Source organism: Brassica napus, chromosome C1, assembly GCF_020379485.1.
Source record: "Brassica napus cultivar Da-Ae chromosome C1, Da-Ae, whole genome shotgun sequence".
In the NCBI taxonomy this organism is placed as follows: domain Eukaryota; kingdom Viridiplantae; phylum Streptophyta; class Magnoliopsida; order Brassicales; family Brassicaceae; genus Brassica; species Brassica napus.
Window position 1 is genome coordinate 17398922 of NC_063444.1, and position 17506 is coordinate 17416427.

The 17506-nt window shown below is 34.0% G+C and overlaps 2 protein-coding genes across 2 annotated transcripts; both read left to right on the forward strand.

Annotated features, from left to right (window-relative positions):
• Positions 1 to 2721: 2721 nt before the first annotated feature.
• Positions 2722 to 4311, forward strand: LOC106376918. The gene is made up of 4 exons (XM_048746235.1): positions 2722 to 2959; positions 3062 to 3349; positions 3425 to 3530; positions 3600 to 4311. Exons 1-4 carry the CDS (start codon positions 2832 to 2834, stop codon positions 4209 to 4211), a joined length of 1134 nt encoding a protein of 377 aa, XP_048602192.1. The 5' UTR covers positions 2722 to 2831; the 3' UTR covers positions 4212 to 4311.
• Positions 4312 to 11327: 7016 nt separating this feature from the next.
• Positions 11328 to 12114, forward strand: LOC106395561 (cysteine proteinase inhibitor 4). The gene has a single exon (XM_013835979.3). It carries the CDS (start codon positions 11593 to 11595, stop codon positions 11923 to 11925), a length of 333 nt encoding a protein of 110 aa, XP_013691433.1. The 5' UTR covers positions 11328 to 11592; the 3' UTR covers positions 11926 to 12114.
• The last annotated feature ends 5392 nt before the right edge of the window (positions 12115 to 17506 follow it).

The following is a 17506-nucleotide window of genomic DNA, read 5'->3' on the forward strand; positions in this document are numbered from 1 at the left end:
TTCTTCCTCTGCGCGACTCCTCTCTTCTCTCCGGCGATTTCCCCCTGAAATCTGACGATATCTCCGGCGATCTCCCCCTTCTCTTACACAAATCATGTAAGGACCCTATCCCACTCTCTTAGGTTCTATTTGTTAGATTTTTGTGTAGTTTTGATAGATTTTTGTTAGGGTGATTTGTTAGGATTGTGATTTGGTTGTATAATAGGTTTAGAATTATGATTTGGTTGAATAATTTGTTTTGTTGAATTGATTTATAATTTTTTTATTATTTTTTTATTTTTTTTGTATTTATAAAATCGATTTTTGTATACAAAATCGATTTTTGTATTTTACAAATCGATTTTTCTATATAAATTCGATTTTTGGGATTTTACAAAATTTGTTTTGTATATAAATTCGATTTTTTGGATTTTACAAAACATTTTAAATATCTATAAAACTTTTTTTGTGATTAAAAACTATTATTTGGGATTTAAAAATATTTTTAATATATATATATATATTATTAAAACTTTTTTTTTTTGTAATTATTAAACTATTTTTATTTATTAAAACTATTTTTTGTTTATTAGAACTATTTTTATATATATTTATTAAATATTTTTAATATATATAAATCTTTTTTTGTGATTAAATTATTTTGGATTTTTTTAAAAAAAAAATTAATTTATATATTTCTCTATTTATTAAATATATTTTTTTAATTTACAGGTCTCATGATGATCAGACCCGGCCTCGACAGCGTCGTGGTCGTGGTGGTACGGGGAGCCAGTCTCGGGATTCCAGCTATTTTCAGGATTTCCCTTCGTCCCACAGCTCCAACTATACATCTCCCTCTGCTGCACCCGCTCCTGCTCCTCTCGCTCCCGCTCCTGCTCCTCTCGCTCCCGCTGCTGCATCCGCTCCTGTTCCTCCGGGTCCTCCGGGAGTGATGCGTGTTGCGGAGTTGGTTCAACAGCCCGGTCGTGACCATCTTCCGTATCTCACTCCGTATCCACATGGACGGGGTCAAACATGGTAATTAAACATTTTTTTTTCTTTAAATTTGGATTCATTATTAACCGTTTATTCTTTTTATTAGGTTCAACCGATCCGGGAACGGGATCAGCGCATGGATCAACCGTATGATGTACTCGGCCTTCGACAGTGGACATCCGACTTTCACTCAGTTTGCGGTAAGTATTCTGATTTTTTACTTATATTTTTAATCTTTAATATAAATTTTCTACTAATTGTGCTTTTTTTTTCAGCAAGAGTTCAACTGGAATTCCGATGAGACGCTTTTTATCTATCACCACTTCGTCCATAAAGTTATGGACAACTATGGGAAACAGATCCACGAGTGGAAGAAGAAGTGGAAAATCAATAAGGTTCGATTTAATTTATTAAAAAATTTTTAATTTATTAAACTATTTTTTAATTTATTAAACTATTTTTTTTTTTTATTAAAAGGTCACAAAGTCGATGAACGACACGGTCTGGAAGGAGTTGTGTGCGCATTGGGATAAGGAAGAGACGAAAGAAACTTCTTCCACCAACTCCACCAACCGCAGGAGCGACCGTAAAGGGAAGGGCATCTACAAGCATAACTTGGGTGCTCAATCTATTGCCACTCTGTGAGATCGCATGGTAAGTTCAACCGCTTTTTTTTTCAATTATTTGAGTTTCAGAATTTTAATTTATTGTGCATTTCTTCTAATTTATAATGTTTCTTTAATTTATGTTTTTTTCAAGGTGGCAATGCAAGTCGGGTCTGGGTTGAAGTGGCCTTGATTGAAGATGCATCTCTATGGAGACCAAACTCTTTTCTGGAAGACATATCAGATGCTGTGGGCAGCACAGTGGCTTGGCCAAATGATAAGATTCTGTATGTTTAAATGTACTCGATCGAGTATTCTCAAAGACATATTTATGGATCGGAGTATGCTTGTTTTGTTTTAAGACATATTTTGCTTGTTTGGTTGTAAGACATATTTTGTTTGGTTGTTAAGACATATTTCTAATAAGATTATGTAGGCTTGGCATATATATAAATTATAAAAATAAGTGGTCCTTTAAAATTTTTAAAAAATAAGTGTTTCAAAATAATTTATACAATTTAAGTGTTCCATTAAAATTTTTACAAATAAATTGTTCATAAAAATTTATACAATTTAGATTTTAGGGTTTATTTAGGGATTCAACCCTATTGTAACAAATTTATACCCTATCATCATATAGGGATTCAAATTTAGGGATTCAACCCTATTGTAACAAATTTATACAATTTAGATGAAACAAATTTAGATTTTAGGGTTTATTTAGGGATTCAACCCTATATAACACATAAGGATTCAACCCTATCATCATCTATTCTCCATATAGAGAAATCATTTTATACTTATTTCAAACATATAATATTTTTGTTAAAAAAAATTAATAATAAAATTTATTAAAATTTAAATTTTGTTTATAACATAATTTCCCATCATTTTCATGCATTTTTCGTAATTTAAAAATAAATTAATATAGAATTGTACATAAACCAATAAGAAGGAATGGTGGGGATAGATGACGTGCCTTCATAGAAGCCGTAGGATCTGATTTTTTAATCTTTCAATCTCCGTCTTTCCATCGGAGATCTGTTCATTCTCCTTCTGCGATTACTCAAATCTAGGTTTAGTTCCTTTTGCTGACGCCTCCTTTTCGAAAATCGAAGGTTTCAGTCGATTTTTTTTCCAAGAGGACCAAGAGTGGCAGTAACTCGAGTATGTAACTACTTCAACAGATTGTGTCAGCGTGCTATTGACGCGGAGAAGCTGATAACTTTGGAAAATGAGTTTGTGGAGACAATGTGCCAACTCGAGCGGTTCTTTCCTCCATCGCTCTTCGATATCATGTTCCACCTTCCTTTACACCTAGCAAGAGAGGCACGTTTGGGAGGTCCTGTGCACTTTCGTTGGATGTATCCGTTTGAGAGGTTTGTTTTCATTTTGTTCGCGTAATGTAAATTGTTTATATCCTGAACTGTTTTTCCGATCAACTGAGGTTTGTAACTATTGCTATATTGTTTGAGCTGTAGATACATGAAAACACTCAAGGCATATGTAAAGAATTTTGCTAGGCCAGAAGCATGTATGGCTGAGGGGTACTTAGCTGGAGAATGCATAGCCTTTTGTTTAGAGTTCCTAAAGAATTCTGTACCCGTTGAAGAAGTACTTAACCGTAATGAAGATATTCAGTCTGATGGAATGGTTCTTGAAGGTCGACCACTGCAAAAGGGAACAGAGCTTATTCTTTCAGAGAAAGATAGAGACATAGCACATCGATATGTTTTGATGAATATGGCTATTATGGATCCCTATGTTGAGTAAGTTCTACTGTCCCTCTCAAATTCAGATTTTTTTATCAGTCTGATAACTCTCTACTTTGTTATGAGAACCAGGAAGCACTTACAAGAACTGCAAGATAATGATGTTCGATTAGCAACAAATGAAACTTTGTTATGGAAGCATCACACCCAACAATTTGCTGAATGGGTGAAGAATAAGGTTTGTACAACTTCACTATCTGTTCACTTTTCTATTCACATAGCTCACACAGTTTTACATCCTTGTTAGATACCTTCTAACTCAAAGGAGCATTCTACGAAGCTGAGGTGGTTGGCCTTTGGACCAAGGTTTACTGCTCATACCAATAAAGGTTTTGTCATTAACGGGAACCGATTTCACATACAATCCGTTAAGCGAAAGACTCAGAATAGTGGAGTCACTTACGAAGCTTTCAGCATGTGTAGATCTTCTGCAAGAGATACAAGACATACAGCCGATATGGTCACATATTATGGAGTGATAACAGAGATCATTCTTCTCGATTACCACATGTTCAGCGTTCCTTTATTCAAGTGTAATTGGGCGAACAGAGGCTACGGTGTTAAGGAAGAAGATGGTTTCACCCTTGTCAATCTTCATGTCAACCAAACGCCATATTTACAAGATCCATACATTCTACCATCACAAGCAAAACAGGTATTTTACTCTAGAGAAGATGAAGAATCGCCTTGGTATGTTGTTATGAGAGCACCACCGAGAGGATATCATGAACTCGAGACAGAGGAAGACGTTGTCGGAGCACCATTACTCGCACAGGAATTTGATGATACAGAGCAATTGTCTGATGATGAAAGTTTTTGTGTTAGAGATGATTGTGATGGAATTATAGTTGCTGATTGATTTTTTTTGCATGGAAAATTTGTGAGAATTGAATATATTTTTTATTTTCGAATATTTTAATTTTCTTCGAATTTTAATTAGAATTAATTTTTATTTTACATTTTTTGATTCTCTATTATTTTAAAAATCAAAATATTAAATAAAATTTGTTATAAACAAAATGAAACAATTGCATATAAAAAAATGCAATGAAATGTTCAAATATTGCTATTGATAGAAGACGACAATAGTAATTACAAATCGCTATATTTAATTTTAAAAAATGCTATAGTTAAAAAGTTATAATATCATTTTGGCGACGCTATAATACAAATTTACAATTGCATAACAAGAACCGCTATTAATAATAAAATATCAATAGCACAACAAAAATCCGCTATGAAATGTACGAGACCTATTATCGCGGGCGATATTGGAGCGCTTTCTACAACGCTATGGTAGCGTCTTATAGCGCTTTAGCGGTGCCATCAAAACCCTTATTTCCTGTAGTGTGGAAGAAAATGATGGCGAGCCGGTTGATGATCTCGCCCTAATGAGGAGGGCGTATACCAACAAGAAGACCGGCCAGATTGATGACGGTCTTGTGAGGGACGTGGTCGACCTGGTCCAAACTCAGGTGGTAGACGAAGTGTTTCAGCTTCAAACCGAGGATGACGCTTCGACGGCTTCGACCAACTTGTCCCGGTTTCGAATCAACGAAATCGTTGAATCCGAAAGTTTTTTTTTTTAAAAGTTCAATTCATTTATTTCTTGGTTTAAATTCGTAAATTTGGCTATTTTCTATTCAGTCGGTTCCAAAGAAGAAGGGACGTTTGGTCGGTTTGGGTCGTCGCACCCGGTCAGTTCCTCCTTCTTCTGCACCACCGCCCTTTGTTGATCCAGAAGTACTTACGGCTCAGTTGAAGGACAAAGATGATCATATATCTTTGTTGGAGACACAGATGACGCCTCAACAGGCGGGCTATGAGGCACAGAGGAGGCTGAACTAGCAAATGATGGAGATGATGCAGAGGATGTACCCGAACGAGGTGTTCCCGGACGTGCCAGACCCGTAATTTTTTTTTTTCCAAAAACTCGGAATGTTTTATTTTTATTTGTGAAACTTTGAATATTAATTAATATGATTTCAATTTTAATTTCATATTTTCGAATTTAAATTTCAGAAATTTTATTTTTTTAAAAAAATTAATATTTTTTACATTCCGAGGAAATTAATTATATTTTTTACTCGATCGATCGATGCGTTTTTGGACAAAAATCCATCGATCGATCTGTTTACAAAAAAACGTTCGGAATATACCGAGGGAACTGTTCCTCGGAATATACCGAGGAACTGTTCCCTCGGTATATACCGAGGGACATTTCCCTCGGTATATACCGAGGGACATTTCCCTCGGAATATGCCGAGGGACATTTTCCTCGGAATATTCCGAGGAATATGTCCGTCGGTATATTCCTATCGATCGATGTATTTATGTCCAAAAACGCATCGATCGATGAACGTCCGAGGAAATATCCCGACGAAGTTCTCCCTCGGTATATTCCGAGGACATTTCGACAAACTAGTGATCCTCGGAATTTCCTCGGAAGTTTGTTTCCTCGGAATTCCGTCGGAAAATTCCGAGGGATTTCCGAGGAAAGAAGAAATTCCGAGGAATTATTTCCGACGACTTGTTTCGTCGGTATGTCGTCGGAATAACGATATTCCGACAAAATTCCGACGATTTTTTCCCTCAGAATCCTTGCTGTTTTCTTGTAGTGCGCTCGCCAACTATGCGATTAATGAGCATAACATGAAATCTAAGGCGAACCTTGTGTTCGTGAAGAACGTCGAGGAGAAGGAGCAAGTGGTTTCCGGGAAGAAGTACAATCTGACCATTGCGGCGAAGGATGGCGGTGGCGCCACAAAGAACTACGAGGCCATCGTCGTGGAAAGGGTGTGGGATCATTACAGGAGCCTTGAGTCATTCAAGGCCTTATAGATCTAAGTTTTTTATTTTTGTAAATAAAAGCTCGATATGGATCAGATATTCAAGACCGGCTCAATTGTGTTACGGGACTAAGGCAAAAAAAAATTTTAATTTGTAAACTATTATTTTTTTAAAAAAAATCTGATAGATATATGTTTTTTTTTTCAAAATACCAGATGTATTTTAAAAATAAATCTTTGAAAATAAAAAAAAACTTTCATGTAAAAAAAAAAATTGGGTCTATTTTCTTATTATAATATAAAAATACATGTACTTTTTTAAAAAAAAATCGGATCCCTATCTATTAAAAAATAAGAGAACAACGGATTGGGCCCGGGACGGTCGCACCGCTTGCCTCTTATCTAAGCCGACCCTGCGGATATTATAATATGACTTATTTTTGGGTTCATCCCCTAGGGTGAACCTCTAAGTTCACCGACCAATAGAATTGTGTTATTTAATATTTGATATCTTTTAAAAAAGGAAACAAAATATTGTCAAATTATATTATTTTTTAAAAATTAAAAGGTAAAAAAAATAAATAAAAAATAGTAGTAATTACAAAAAAAATATTTTTAACGTCGTCAGCAAAACATTAAACTCTAAATCCTATTCCCTAAACCCTAAACCCTAAATCCTAAACCCTAAACCCTTGGGTAAACCCTAAACTCTAGGATAAATTTTAAACTCTAGGATAAATCTTAAACTCTAAATCAAAATCACTAAACACTAAAACACTCAAGGGTTTAGGGTTTAGGATTTAGGGTTTAGAGTTTTAGGGTTTAGTGTTTTTATTTAGAGTTTATGATTTATCCAAGAGTTTAGGGTTTACCTAAGGGTTTAGAGTTTACCCAAGGGTTTAGGTTTACCCAAGGGTTTAGGGTTTAGGGATTAGGATTTAGGGTTTAGGGATTAGGATTTAGGGTTTAGGGATTAGGATTTAAGGTTTAGTGTTTTGCTGACGACGTTAAAAAGATTTTTTTAATTCTTTTTTCTGTAGCTGTTATTTTTTTTTTTTTTTTTTAAAACATAATATAAATTGATAATATTTTGTTTTCTTTTTTTAAAAGATATCGAATTTGAAATAATGAAATTCTATTGGCTGGTAGGTTCATCCTAGGGGTTGAACCCAAGAATAACTCTTATAATATATATAGGTTTCGATGACTTGAGATTTTGATATTGTGCGTCCGTTATTTGTTTTCTTTTCAATAAAAACTAAATTATAGATATGTTTCTTTCTAAGATTCATATAAAATAATGATTAAAAAAAAGATCAAGTGGATTTGCTCTAAGCCTGTAATTTATATGTTACTTTAATTCAAAATAGATCTCTATCCGCGCAACCGTGCGGATTTTTGTTTTCATTTATTTTTATATAAACATTTTGTTTTCAATTCTAAATTGGTATATATTATAATATACATATATGTCTATCAATTTTTAAAACACAATAAGTTTACGGTATATTTTTTTCATTGAATAGATTGTTTCAAACTTTCACATGTATTTGTATCTTCTTCTATATATATATTTTTGGATTATTATTTCATTATTAAAATTGTAACTATATATATAAATATTAGTAAAATATTATTTTATTGTCATATTCAAAAATATTTTAACATTTCACAAATTTAGAAAGTTTTTTTTTTAAATTAAACTTTTCGCTTCACAGATTTATATTATCGAGTAAATAATTAAACATTTAGTTTTTGTTTAATTTTTAAAATATACTTTTAAAATTTGTTTTCATTGGTTTAATGTAGTAAAGAATAATCATTGTTAGATAATATGATTTCTGTTATTTAAAAAAAATCTTCATAATTTTAAAATTTAACATCGACAAATATTTAAATAATTAACATATGGAGGTATAGTATTACACTATTAAATCATATCTATTTAATTTATACAATCTATAAATTCAAAAGATCATCTATTGTTTAAATCCAATTATTGATATCCCAATAAAATTTTTTGGTAGGCCTAAAATTTAAATGATAAGATTAGAGATAAAATATAACATGACTTTATAGGAATATGTCCATTAGGTCCATTTTAAAAAAAAATCACACATGAATCAAAGTTGTGACTTCTGTTTTAATATATAAGAACATATAATGCATAGCAAGTTGTCAACTTATTAACCCCAAATTGACAAGTTGTCAACTTATTAACCCCAAATTGACGATGAACAGGCCTAATATTTGCATGCAGAATATTCTATGGGGGGTTTTTTAGAAATCAGTAACAAAATTTGAGATTAAAACATTATTCGTATCTCTTTTTGGGCGTTGGATTTTAAAATCTACTTGTCAATTAAGTTTTTTTTTGTCATCATATACTTGTGAATTAATTATGACAGAATCTACTCCCTTAAGTATCTAAATTAATTCTACTTATTTTACATTCGATTTAAGAAATTATTAATTAAATTAAAAAAAAAGACAATATTTTGGATAAGGGTTTGGGCTTACAAATATTATCAGGAGGTAATAACATACATTTGAGCCTCAGTCAATTCCAGTATGAATATTTTTATTCGAGCTCATGACTAGCAACTATCGAATACTATCTATATATCGTGGTCTAAAAATCTTATGCGACTGTATAAGTATGCTCTCGAGATTTATAAAGTAAACTAGGCGTTTTCCTGTACTGTGTGCAGTAATAAAAATATTAAATTTAAATTATATCTAAAATAAATTTTATTATTTCAGATTTTATTATTTTCTTATCATTATTTTAATATAATTTTTTATTTGATTGGGCATAGAATTAAATTAAAATAAATTATTTTTATTTATTTTAAATTATATTTATGAATAGATATGTATATATTTAAACTTATAATTTTAGATAGATTTTTATCTATTCTTTTTGATAAAACATATTAAATCAACTCGTATAATGTTAATAAAAAATTAATACAAAGATGTATAATTACCAAAAAGTATAAATAAACTCCAGTATAATCTATATAGTCTGATTCTTTTGTAAATATAATTCTTTAGCATGATAAATCAATAAATTTGAAATTTCATAAGAAAAAGTACAAAAAACAAAATTTTTAAAATGTGTACATATATAATGGAAACGAATAATATTATGATTAAAATTATATATTTTTAAAATAAAATTTTAAAGAATTTGAAAATAATTTTAGCAGTAAAATTTTGTAGTGATAACAAATAAAAATAAATAATATTTCAAAAATTGTAAAATATTATTTAATGTCATATTTGAATATATTAATGATGATGTATAATTTACTACCATATTCTAAAAAGTTTAACAAAAATATAAATAAAAATTAAATGCAATTATACATGTCATATTTAGCCATAACCATGTCATTATCTATATTATTAAAACTGAAGTACAAATTAGGTTTGTTTGGAAACATGAATTGCAGTTTAAAAGGGAGGTTTGTGGATGAAAATATTAAATGAGAATTGTTTGTAAACTTGGATAGCAGTATATGCATTTTCTTTTATTTACACATTTAGTCATTGCATTTATAATAAATTAGGTATTTCTTTTTATATTTCTTTTTATTTACAGATTCTACCACTACATTTAAAATCAATTTAAATTAATTAATTACAATTCCAAACTTATCTAAACAAATCGATATTCATATATTGATCATTATTAATATTGTACAAATATTAGTAAATAAAAAAATTTCTGTTTAATTTAATTTAGCCAAACACATTAAAATATTTTTTTATTTGTTTACGGAATCAGTTAGGCATAGACATTCAGGTACCCATTTAAGTACGAGTTGTTTCTTTCGGGTATAGATTTTTTGGGTTTTGAAATTTCTTTTTAGGTACTTCCTTTTTGTATTTATTTTTATTTACAAATTTTACCACGGCATTTAAAATCAATTTAAATTAATTAATTACAATTCCAAAACTTATTTAAACAAATTGATATTCTTTTTTTTTTGTCATCAACTTTACAGACTCATATTGACTCTGTGAACCACACTGGGAGATATTGATCCATGTGAACTACAAAAGACGTTTCCTTCCTAACGCTTATGGCTAAGCTATCCGCCTTCTTGTTCCGCGTTCTTGGTACATAGATAATCTCTGCACTAGTAAAACTCTCTTTCAGGATGTGTATATCTTCCAAATAACTTGCAAACGATGGTCATTCTTCTGGTTCTGAAACCATCTTCACCAATTGAGAACAATCCGTCGCAAATGTAACCTGAAATTGTTTTAAGTTTTTTATGCATTCCATAGCCCATAGTAAAGCTTCCATCTCTGCATGGAGAGGAGTGAGTGAAGCCTGGACATTCCTTACTCCCATTAGTCCCACAAATCCTTCTAATGTGCTGTACCACCCTTGACCTGAGAAACTTTCATTTTCTTTCCAGGATCCATCCGTAAAACACCATATTCCTGGAATTAACAGAAGAATATTAGCTTCTATATGTGTCGTCCTCTTTTTATCATTCAATATTCCGTTATCATTCAAATTGATATTCATATATTGATTATTATTAATATTGTAAAAATATGACTAAATAATTTTTTTTCTATTTCACTTAATTTAGCCAAACACATAAATATATATATATATATTTTTTTGTTTACGGAATCTGGTAGGCATAGACATTCGGGGTACCCATTTAGGTACGAGTGAGTTTTTCGGGTATAGATTTTTTTTGGTTTTGAAATTAGGCCATGTTGGATATAAATTTATGTGTGAGTTTCAAGTTGGATCTCCCGGGTCTGTATGAATTTGGTTCTGATGTACAAAAAACTAAAAATATTCAAATAACGAATGTATTTGAAAGTGATTTGGATATTTGAACAAAAAATAATCATATTATCCGGTTCGATCCGGATCTTTTGAATACACTTAGTTAAATGAAAACATATCTAAAATATATAGCACTAATAATAAAATCAAATATCAATGTATAAATACGTAGAAACTAATACTCAAGCTCTAATTTCTGTTATGCTATGAAACTGATTGTAAAGAGAATATGTATCAAAATCAATTTGTAAATAATATCCGGGGACAACGTCATAGAATCTCGTACTTTGTTTAGACGATGCGAGTCAACGTTGGACCAAAATCAACAAATCATAGGATCTCATACCTGTTTAGCCGATGCGAGTCAACGTTGGACCAAATCAACAAATCTGGCTCATTTAGTGCTCATCACTGCATTACTCAACAATGATGACTCTTCAGAAAATACATGTGTAGTACAGCCACCGTACTCTATCACGTTGTAAGCCACGTGTCCATTTGTGAGTGTTAAAAAACAATAGACCATTGGGCTCTCCTTAAATTTCTGGAATCTCTATAAAGAGAGATCCCAACCCGACAACACCAATAAGACTAGCCAAAGAAAACAATAAGAGCAAAACAAAAAAAAGATGAAGTGTTTGATCTGTCTCTCTCTTATCCTCCTCCCTCTCATCTCCGTCGTGGAAGGTAATCTCGGTGGCTGGAAGCCGATCAAGGATTTATCTGATCCCAACATCCAAGCGGTAGCCAAGTATGCGGTCGATGAGCATAACAAGCAAATTACGGGGAATCTTGTGTTCGTGAAGATCGTCGAGGGAAAGGAGCAAGTGGTTTCCGGGAAGACGTACAGTCTGACCATCGCGGCAAAGAATGGGGGTGCTGGGACAAAGAACTACGAGGCTGTCGTGGTTGAAACGATGAGGAGTCATCACTTCGGCCTGCAGTCATTCAAGGCCTTATAGATCTAAGTTCTATATATTTTTGTAAAAAAAATCGACATGGATCGGATATATTATAATATTAAATATTTATAGGTTTCCATGATTTGAGATTTTGAAATTGTGTGTCCGTTGTTTGTCTTTTGAATAAAAACTAAATTATAGATATGTTCCTTTCTAAGATTCAATAAGAGAATCAAGAGATCTGTTGTGTTACTTTGAACTTCTATCTAATTTCGAAAATTTGGGTTTGAATCGGTCGAGACGACAATGTGTCAATGTGATGAACGGCGTGCGTCGCGTTCCTGACTTTTGGCTTATTTGTATCTGTCTGTCCTTAACTCGATCGTTATTAACTGTAATTAGACCGGAGAGATCGACACGTTCGTATTTTTGAGGAATGACCGGTAAACATTCACATTTAAAACGCAACCGGTTATTAATTTGACATGTTTGATTTAGATTTAGGTGATGTTGATATGGATACAGTTTTGAAGGTTTCGCCAACCTTGATGATGAGTTTGTGGCTTCTTTGAGGAGAGTCCGGTTTGATCACGGATCAGCTAAGCTTCTTCGGTAATGATAAGAGTTTGAGTTGTATTATTCTAGTATTCAGTTTTGTATTTTGTAGTTCGTATATAATTTGAGAGAGTACAGTTTGGATCAGTTTATTTCTCTGATGAGACAAACCTGGTCCAACTCAATCGGTAATGATATAGTTTGACTTGTATTATTCTTAGTTCAATTTTTTAGTATCGGTTCCAGAATCGTGAAATCTTTCTTTAATCATTATATGTCTTTTACACTTTTCACTATCGTGTTTGTCTATTTCTTTTGGTTATTGTGTTTGGACAAGTCCTATCTTCATCTTCAGTTGCTAAGCAGTGAACTTCCCCTTACTAAGTCTTTACAGACCTGATGCCCTATGAACAAAACAGTCATTACAGACACTGAGCTTAATGCCTATTCCCTTTTGTCTCTCTGTCTAGGTGATTATGAACTTATCAAATCTTTGCCTATAGTTTTGTAGATAGCATCTGGGCTATAAATGTACACTCGACTAAACAGTTGGTTATCAAGATATTAACATCTGATTAGCTTCATGCTTGTGATATATATATATATACACTTTATCAACTACTGCATGGACTTGGCTGAATTCTAGTGTCAATAACGACAGTAAGACTTACGAACGTGTTTGTTCTTTTTTGAAATGTAGCTTTCGAAAACTATAGCTTACTCACTCCATTAACTTTTTTTTCGCACTACAAATATTCCTTCCCTCTTCTCTTCTCTTACATCTCAGAAACATTTCAAACTATATTCATCTTGCCCTCATCTCTCCACATATAGACACAGTATAAATAGAAGTATTTTGAGAAATATAGAGGTCATGTCTTGCTAATGTGAGGAGAGGATTTGCGTTGGTGTTCTGTTTCTTTCTTCTGCTTTTGTCATCCAATATTGGTTGTTCCAATGCTAGTCGTCTAGGGTTTCACAAGCAACTGTTGGGCTTAATATTATAGTCTAATGGCTGAATTAATAAAAGGCATAAGGTGAATACAAATGGGCCTACGGGTCACATGGAAAAACCCTGGTTGGGTTAAATGAATGAAATTTAAAAACATCCCACATCGGGGAAGTAGAGAGGAGATGAGCAATATATATATGCTCATGTGTTATGAGTTACGAAACGGCTCATGGAGAGAGGAAGTCTCCCCATGCGCGCGCCGTCCAGTTCGGCGTGGGTTTGGATCTTGGGTCTCCGGCTCAATAACAATATTTTTTTTGGACCAAGTTAAGCACTACATTTTTGCCATTTCATTTCTAAAAAACAGAATGACGTTCGTGAATAAACGACACGTAGTTTGTCTAAAAACGACATGAAGTTTGTCTGTTCGAAATGGATCAGAACGAGTCAACAGAAGAGAGATCTTGCGGAGAAAGTTTCTCAACTCTCCACTCCCGAGATTTCAGAGATATTTTCGCTAAACGTGTGCAACAGTTTTGAAAATCAAATCTGGTTCTCTTCTTTAAATACTCGCCTCCTCTTCATTCATTTCTCAACTTTTTCACATCGAAACCAACAGCAAAAATTCCTTTAGCGTAAGTCTTAAATATGAGAGTGTTTCGTAGAGTTTATAGTTCGATAGGGCCATCACGAGTGAAGCATGATGTGTCTGCCATGGTTGTATCATGGGACTCGTTATTCGTACAGTTCTGTCTCACTAACGGAGCGAATATTTAGAGTTAAGGAAAGAGATTATATATCGACTCCATGTTCATTAGCGAATAAGATTTCTTATCGTTCTTGTATTCGCTCTTCACAATCGTTTATTTCCTTAACATATCGCATTTATTATATCGTTTATTTCAGTCCGGTTATCCGGCTTCTACAATCTTAACTCTTATTTCGCTTTCTATCTAAAGCGTTTGATCGGATTGAAGAACGATCTTTAAAAACGGGTTTTGGAACCGTGTTTGCGATTTGCTTTCTAGCACTTCCGCGAAACGTTTGTAATTTATCTCATAAACGGTTTGCGTTTTGCTCTGCAGCACTACCGAAAAACGTTTATTCATATACGATTCATACAAACCTGTTATGGTTTCATTCAAACGATGTTTGCAATTTGTTATATGCTTATCCGCGAAACGTTTCTATGTTCTTTTGAAAACAAGTTTGCGATTTGCTTTATAGCCCTTCTGCGAAACGTTTCTTATTTGTTTCATAACGCTTTGCGGATTGCTTTCTAGCTTTATCGCGAAACGTTTTTTGATACATTATCAAAATGTTATGAATCATTTCGATAACCGCTGTCTTAAGCGAGTTTGTGAAACATTCTAAGTCTATACAAAACGATTTCTGCGAACGCTTTTAAGCGAGTTTGCAAAACATTTTTTCTCAAGACTTATATCGATATGATTTGGTTCAAACACCAAAAATGAAAATCGATTTTAGACTATTATTTTTTGCTTAAAAATAATATGTTATTTGTTGATTGGAGTACTAATCCGTCTTCATGTTTTCTCTACTGAAAAATGACAAACGATAACAACACCCTCATTGATGTCACAACAACTCCACTCAACGTTGCAGCCACTGATGCAACCGTGACAACCGTTGCAAATATCACAGCGTCAACCGCTGCAGCAACAACAAGCACTATCCTCCCTGCGGGAAATGCTGCTGATGAAACCACTCGCCGGAGTCTATTCGGTGCTGGTCTTTATCAGACGGGTTCAGTTTCAGCAATTGCAAGTGGTCCGGTGGCAGTTAAAACTCCTCCGGCTGTCCCTAGTGTGTTCACTCAAGGACTGATGCCAGACAAGTTTGATGGCAAAGGCTTCAAAACGTGGCAGAAGAAGATGATGTTCTTCCTGATAACGATGAAGTTGGACAACTTCATCCAGGAGGACAAGCCTCTTATTCCTTACGGGATTGATGATGTTCACAGTCTCGCAACTGTTGACATATGGGTGCCTTCCGACTACATCTGCAAAGGTTACGTTTTGGGTCGTCTCATTGACCCATTGTACCGTGTCTACTGTGAGATCCCCACGGCGAAAGAACTATGGAGATCACTGGACAAGAAGTACAGAGGTGAGGACGCTGGCTGCCAGAAGTATGTGGTCTCAAAATTCCACGACTTCAAAATGGTGGATTCAAAACCCATCATGGATCAGGTGGAAGCGCTTCAGCTCATTTGCCATGAAATCGCTGCTGAAGGAATGTCCATCTGCGAGACATTCACAACTCTCAGCTTCATTGAAAAGCTTCCTCCAAGCTATGCGGATTTCAAGAACTACTTGAAGCACAAGAAGAAGAAGATGGGGCTCGAGGAGCTCATCATGACGCTTCAAATGGAATCCAGAAACCGAACTGCTGACAAGGTCACTGCTAAGGAGCACAGTGTCAACATGGTTGAGCACAAAGGAAAAGGAAAGGCACATGCTAATACTCCTGCCAAGCCTTCCAAAACTTCTGCAGCCTTGAAGGCTTCTGGAAAAAACTTCAAGAACAAAGGTATTGAGATCAATGCGAATGTGGAGAAGTTCAAGGGGAAATGTCACTACTGCCAGAAAGTGGGGCACAAGACTGTTGAGTGTCGCAAAAATATCAAGGATGAGAAGGCTCAGGCAAATCTCACTGAGGAGGATCTCGTTGCTGTGGTGACTGAGGCCAACATGGTTGAAAGCAACAACCCCAAGGAATGGTGGTATGACACTGGTGCAACCACCCACATTTGCACCGATAGGGCGATGTTCAGCACCTATCAGAAAAGCGAGACTCATGAGAAGCTCAGGATGGGAAACACTGCAGTCTCCAAGATTGAAGGACGCGGCAATGTGATTTTGAAGATGACATCTGGACGTGAGGTCACTCTGACGAATGTGAAGCATGTGCCTGACATGAGGAAGAACCTGGTCTCGGGAACCTTGTTCAGCAAGAATGGATTCGCCATAAGTTTGGAGGCGGACAAGCTCGTGATTAGGAAGAATGAGATGTATTTGGGAAAGGGGTATGTTAAGGGTGGACTTGTCAAGTTGAATGTAATGACAGTCCTTCCGAAAGTTGTAGCTCCAAAAGTTTCAATGAAAAAGAAAGAGTCAGTTGCTTATTTGGTTGAGTCTTTTAATATATGGTATGAAAGATTAGGTCATGTAAACTACAAATCTATACAAAGATTAATGAATTTAAATCTAATTCCTAAATACAAAACAAGTAAACAAAAATGTGAAGTATGCGTACAGGCTAAGCTCACAAAAACGCCATCACCTCGTGTTGAAAGAACTAATAAACCTCTAGATTTAATTCACACCGATTTATGTGATTTAAAATACATACAAACTAGAGGTGGAAAAAAGTACTTTGTGACCTTCATAGATGACTGCTCAAAATATTGTTATGTATATTTATTACATAGCAAAGACGAAACCTTAGAAAAATTTAAAGAATTTAAACTCGAGGTCGAAAATCAGCTTAAAACAACTATTAAAGTAGTTAGAAGCGACAGAGGAGGCGAGTATGATAGTCCATTCAATGCATTCTGTAAAGAACATGGAATAATCCATCAAACTACAGCTCCTTACTCACCAGAATCTAATGGAGTTGCTGAACGCAAGAATCGAACTCTAAAAGAAATGATGAATGCAATGTTGCAGGAATCTGGGTTACCCCAGAACATGTGGGGGGGGGAGCGTTACTTACCACTAATTATATCCTCAACAAAATTCCACACAAAGTAACTGGCAAAACTCCATATGAATTATGGAAAGGTAATTTACCTTCGTATAAATACCTCAAAGTGTGGGGGTGCTTGGCAAAAGTTGCGGTACCGCCACTAAAAAAGGTCACTATTGGACCTAAAACAGTGGATTGCATCTTCATCGGATATGCACATAACAGTAATGCTTATCGATTTCTGGTACATAAATCTGCAATATCAGACATTCATGAAAATACAGTCATGGAATCAAGAAATGCATCTTTCTTCGAAAATATTTTTTCATATAAGGAAAAACAAGGTTCAAAACGAACTCGAAAAGAAAGAGACAATGTCAAAAACTCAGAAACTGAGACAAACGTCGAGATTTATACAAATGA

Bases quoted from the DNA above. Each gene is read 5' to 3' on its own strand.
- LOC106376918 (XM_048746235.1), top strand. From the start codon at position 2,832: ATGTGCCAACTCGAGCGGTTCTTTCCTCCATCGCTCTTCGATATCATG. The intron at 2,960-3,061 runs GTTTGTTTTCAT...TTTGAGCTGTAG, and splicing joins TGGATGTATCCGTTTGAGAG to ATACATGAAAACACTCAAGG. The intron at 3,350-3,424 runs GTAAGTTCTACT...TATGAGAACCAG, and splicing joins ATTATGGATCCCTATGTTGA to GAAGCACTTACAAGAACTGC.
- LOC106395561 (XM_013835979.3), top strand. From the start codon at position 11,593: ATGAAGTGTTTGATCTGTCTCTCTCTTATCCTCCTCCCTCTCATCTCC.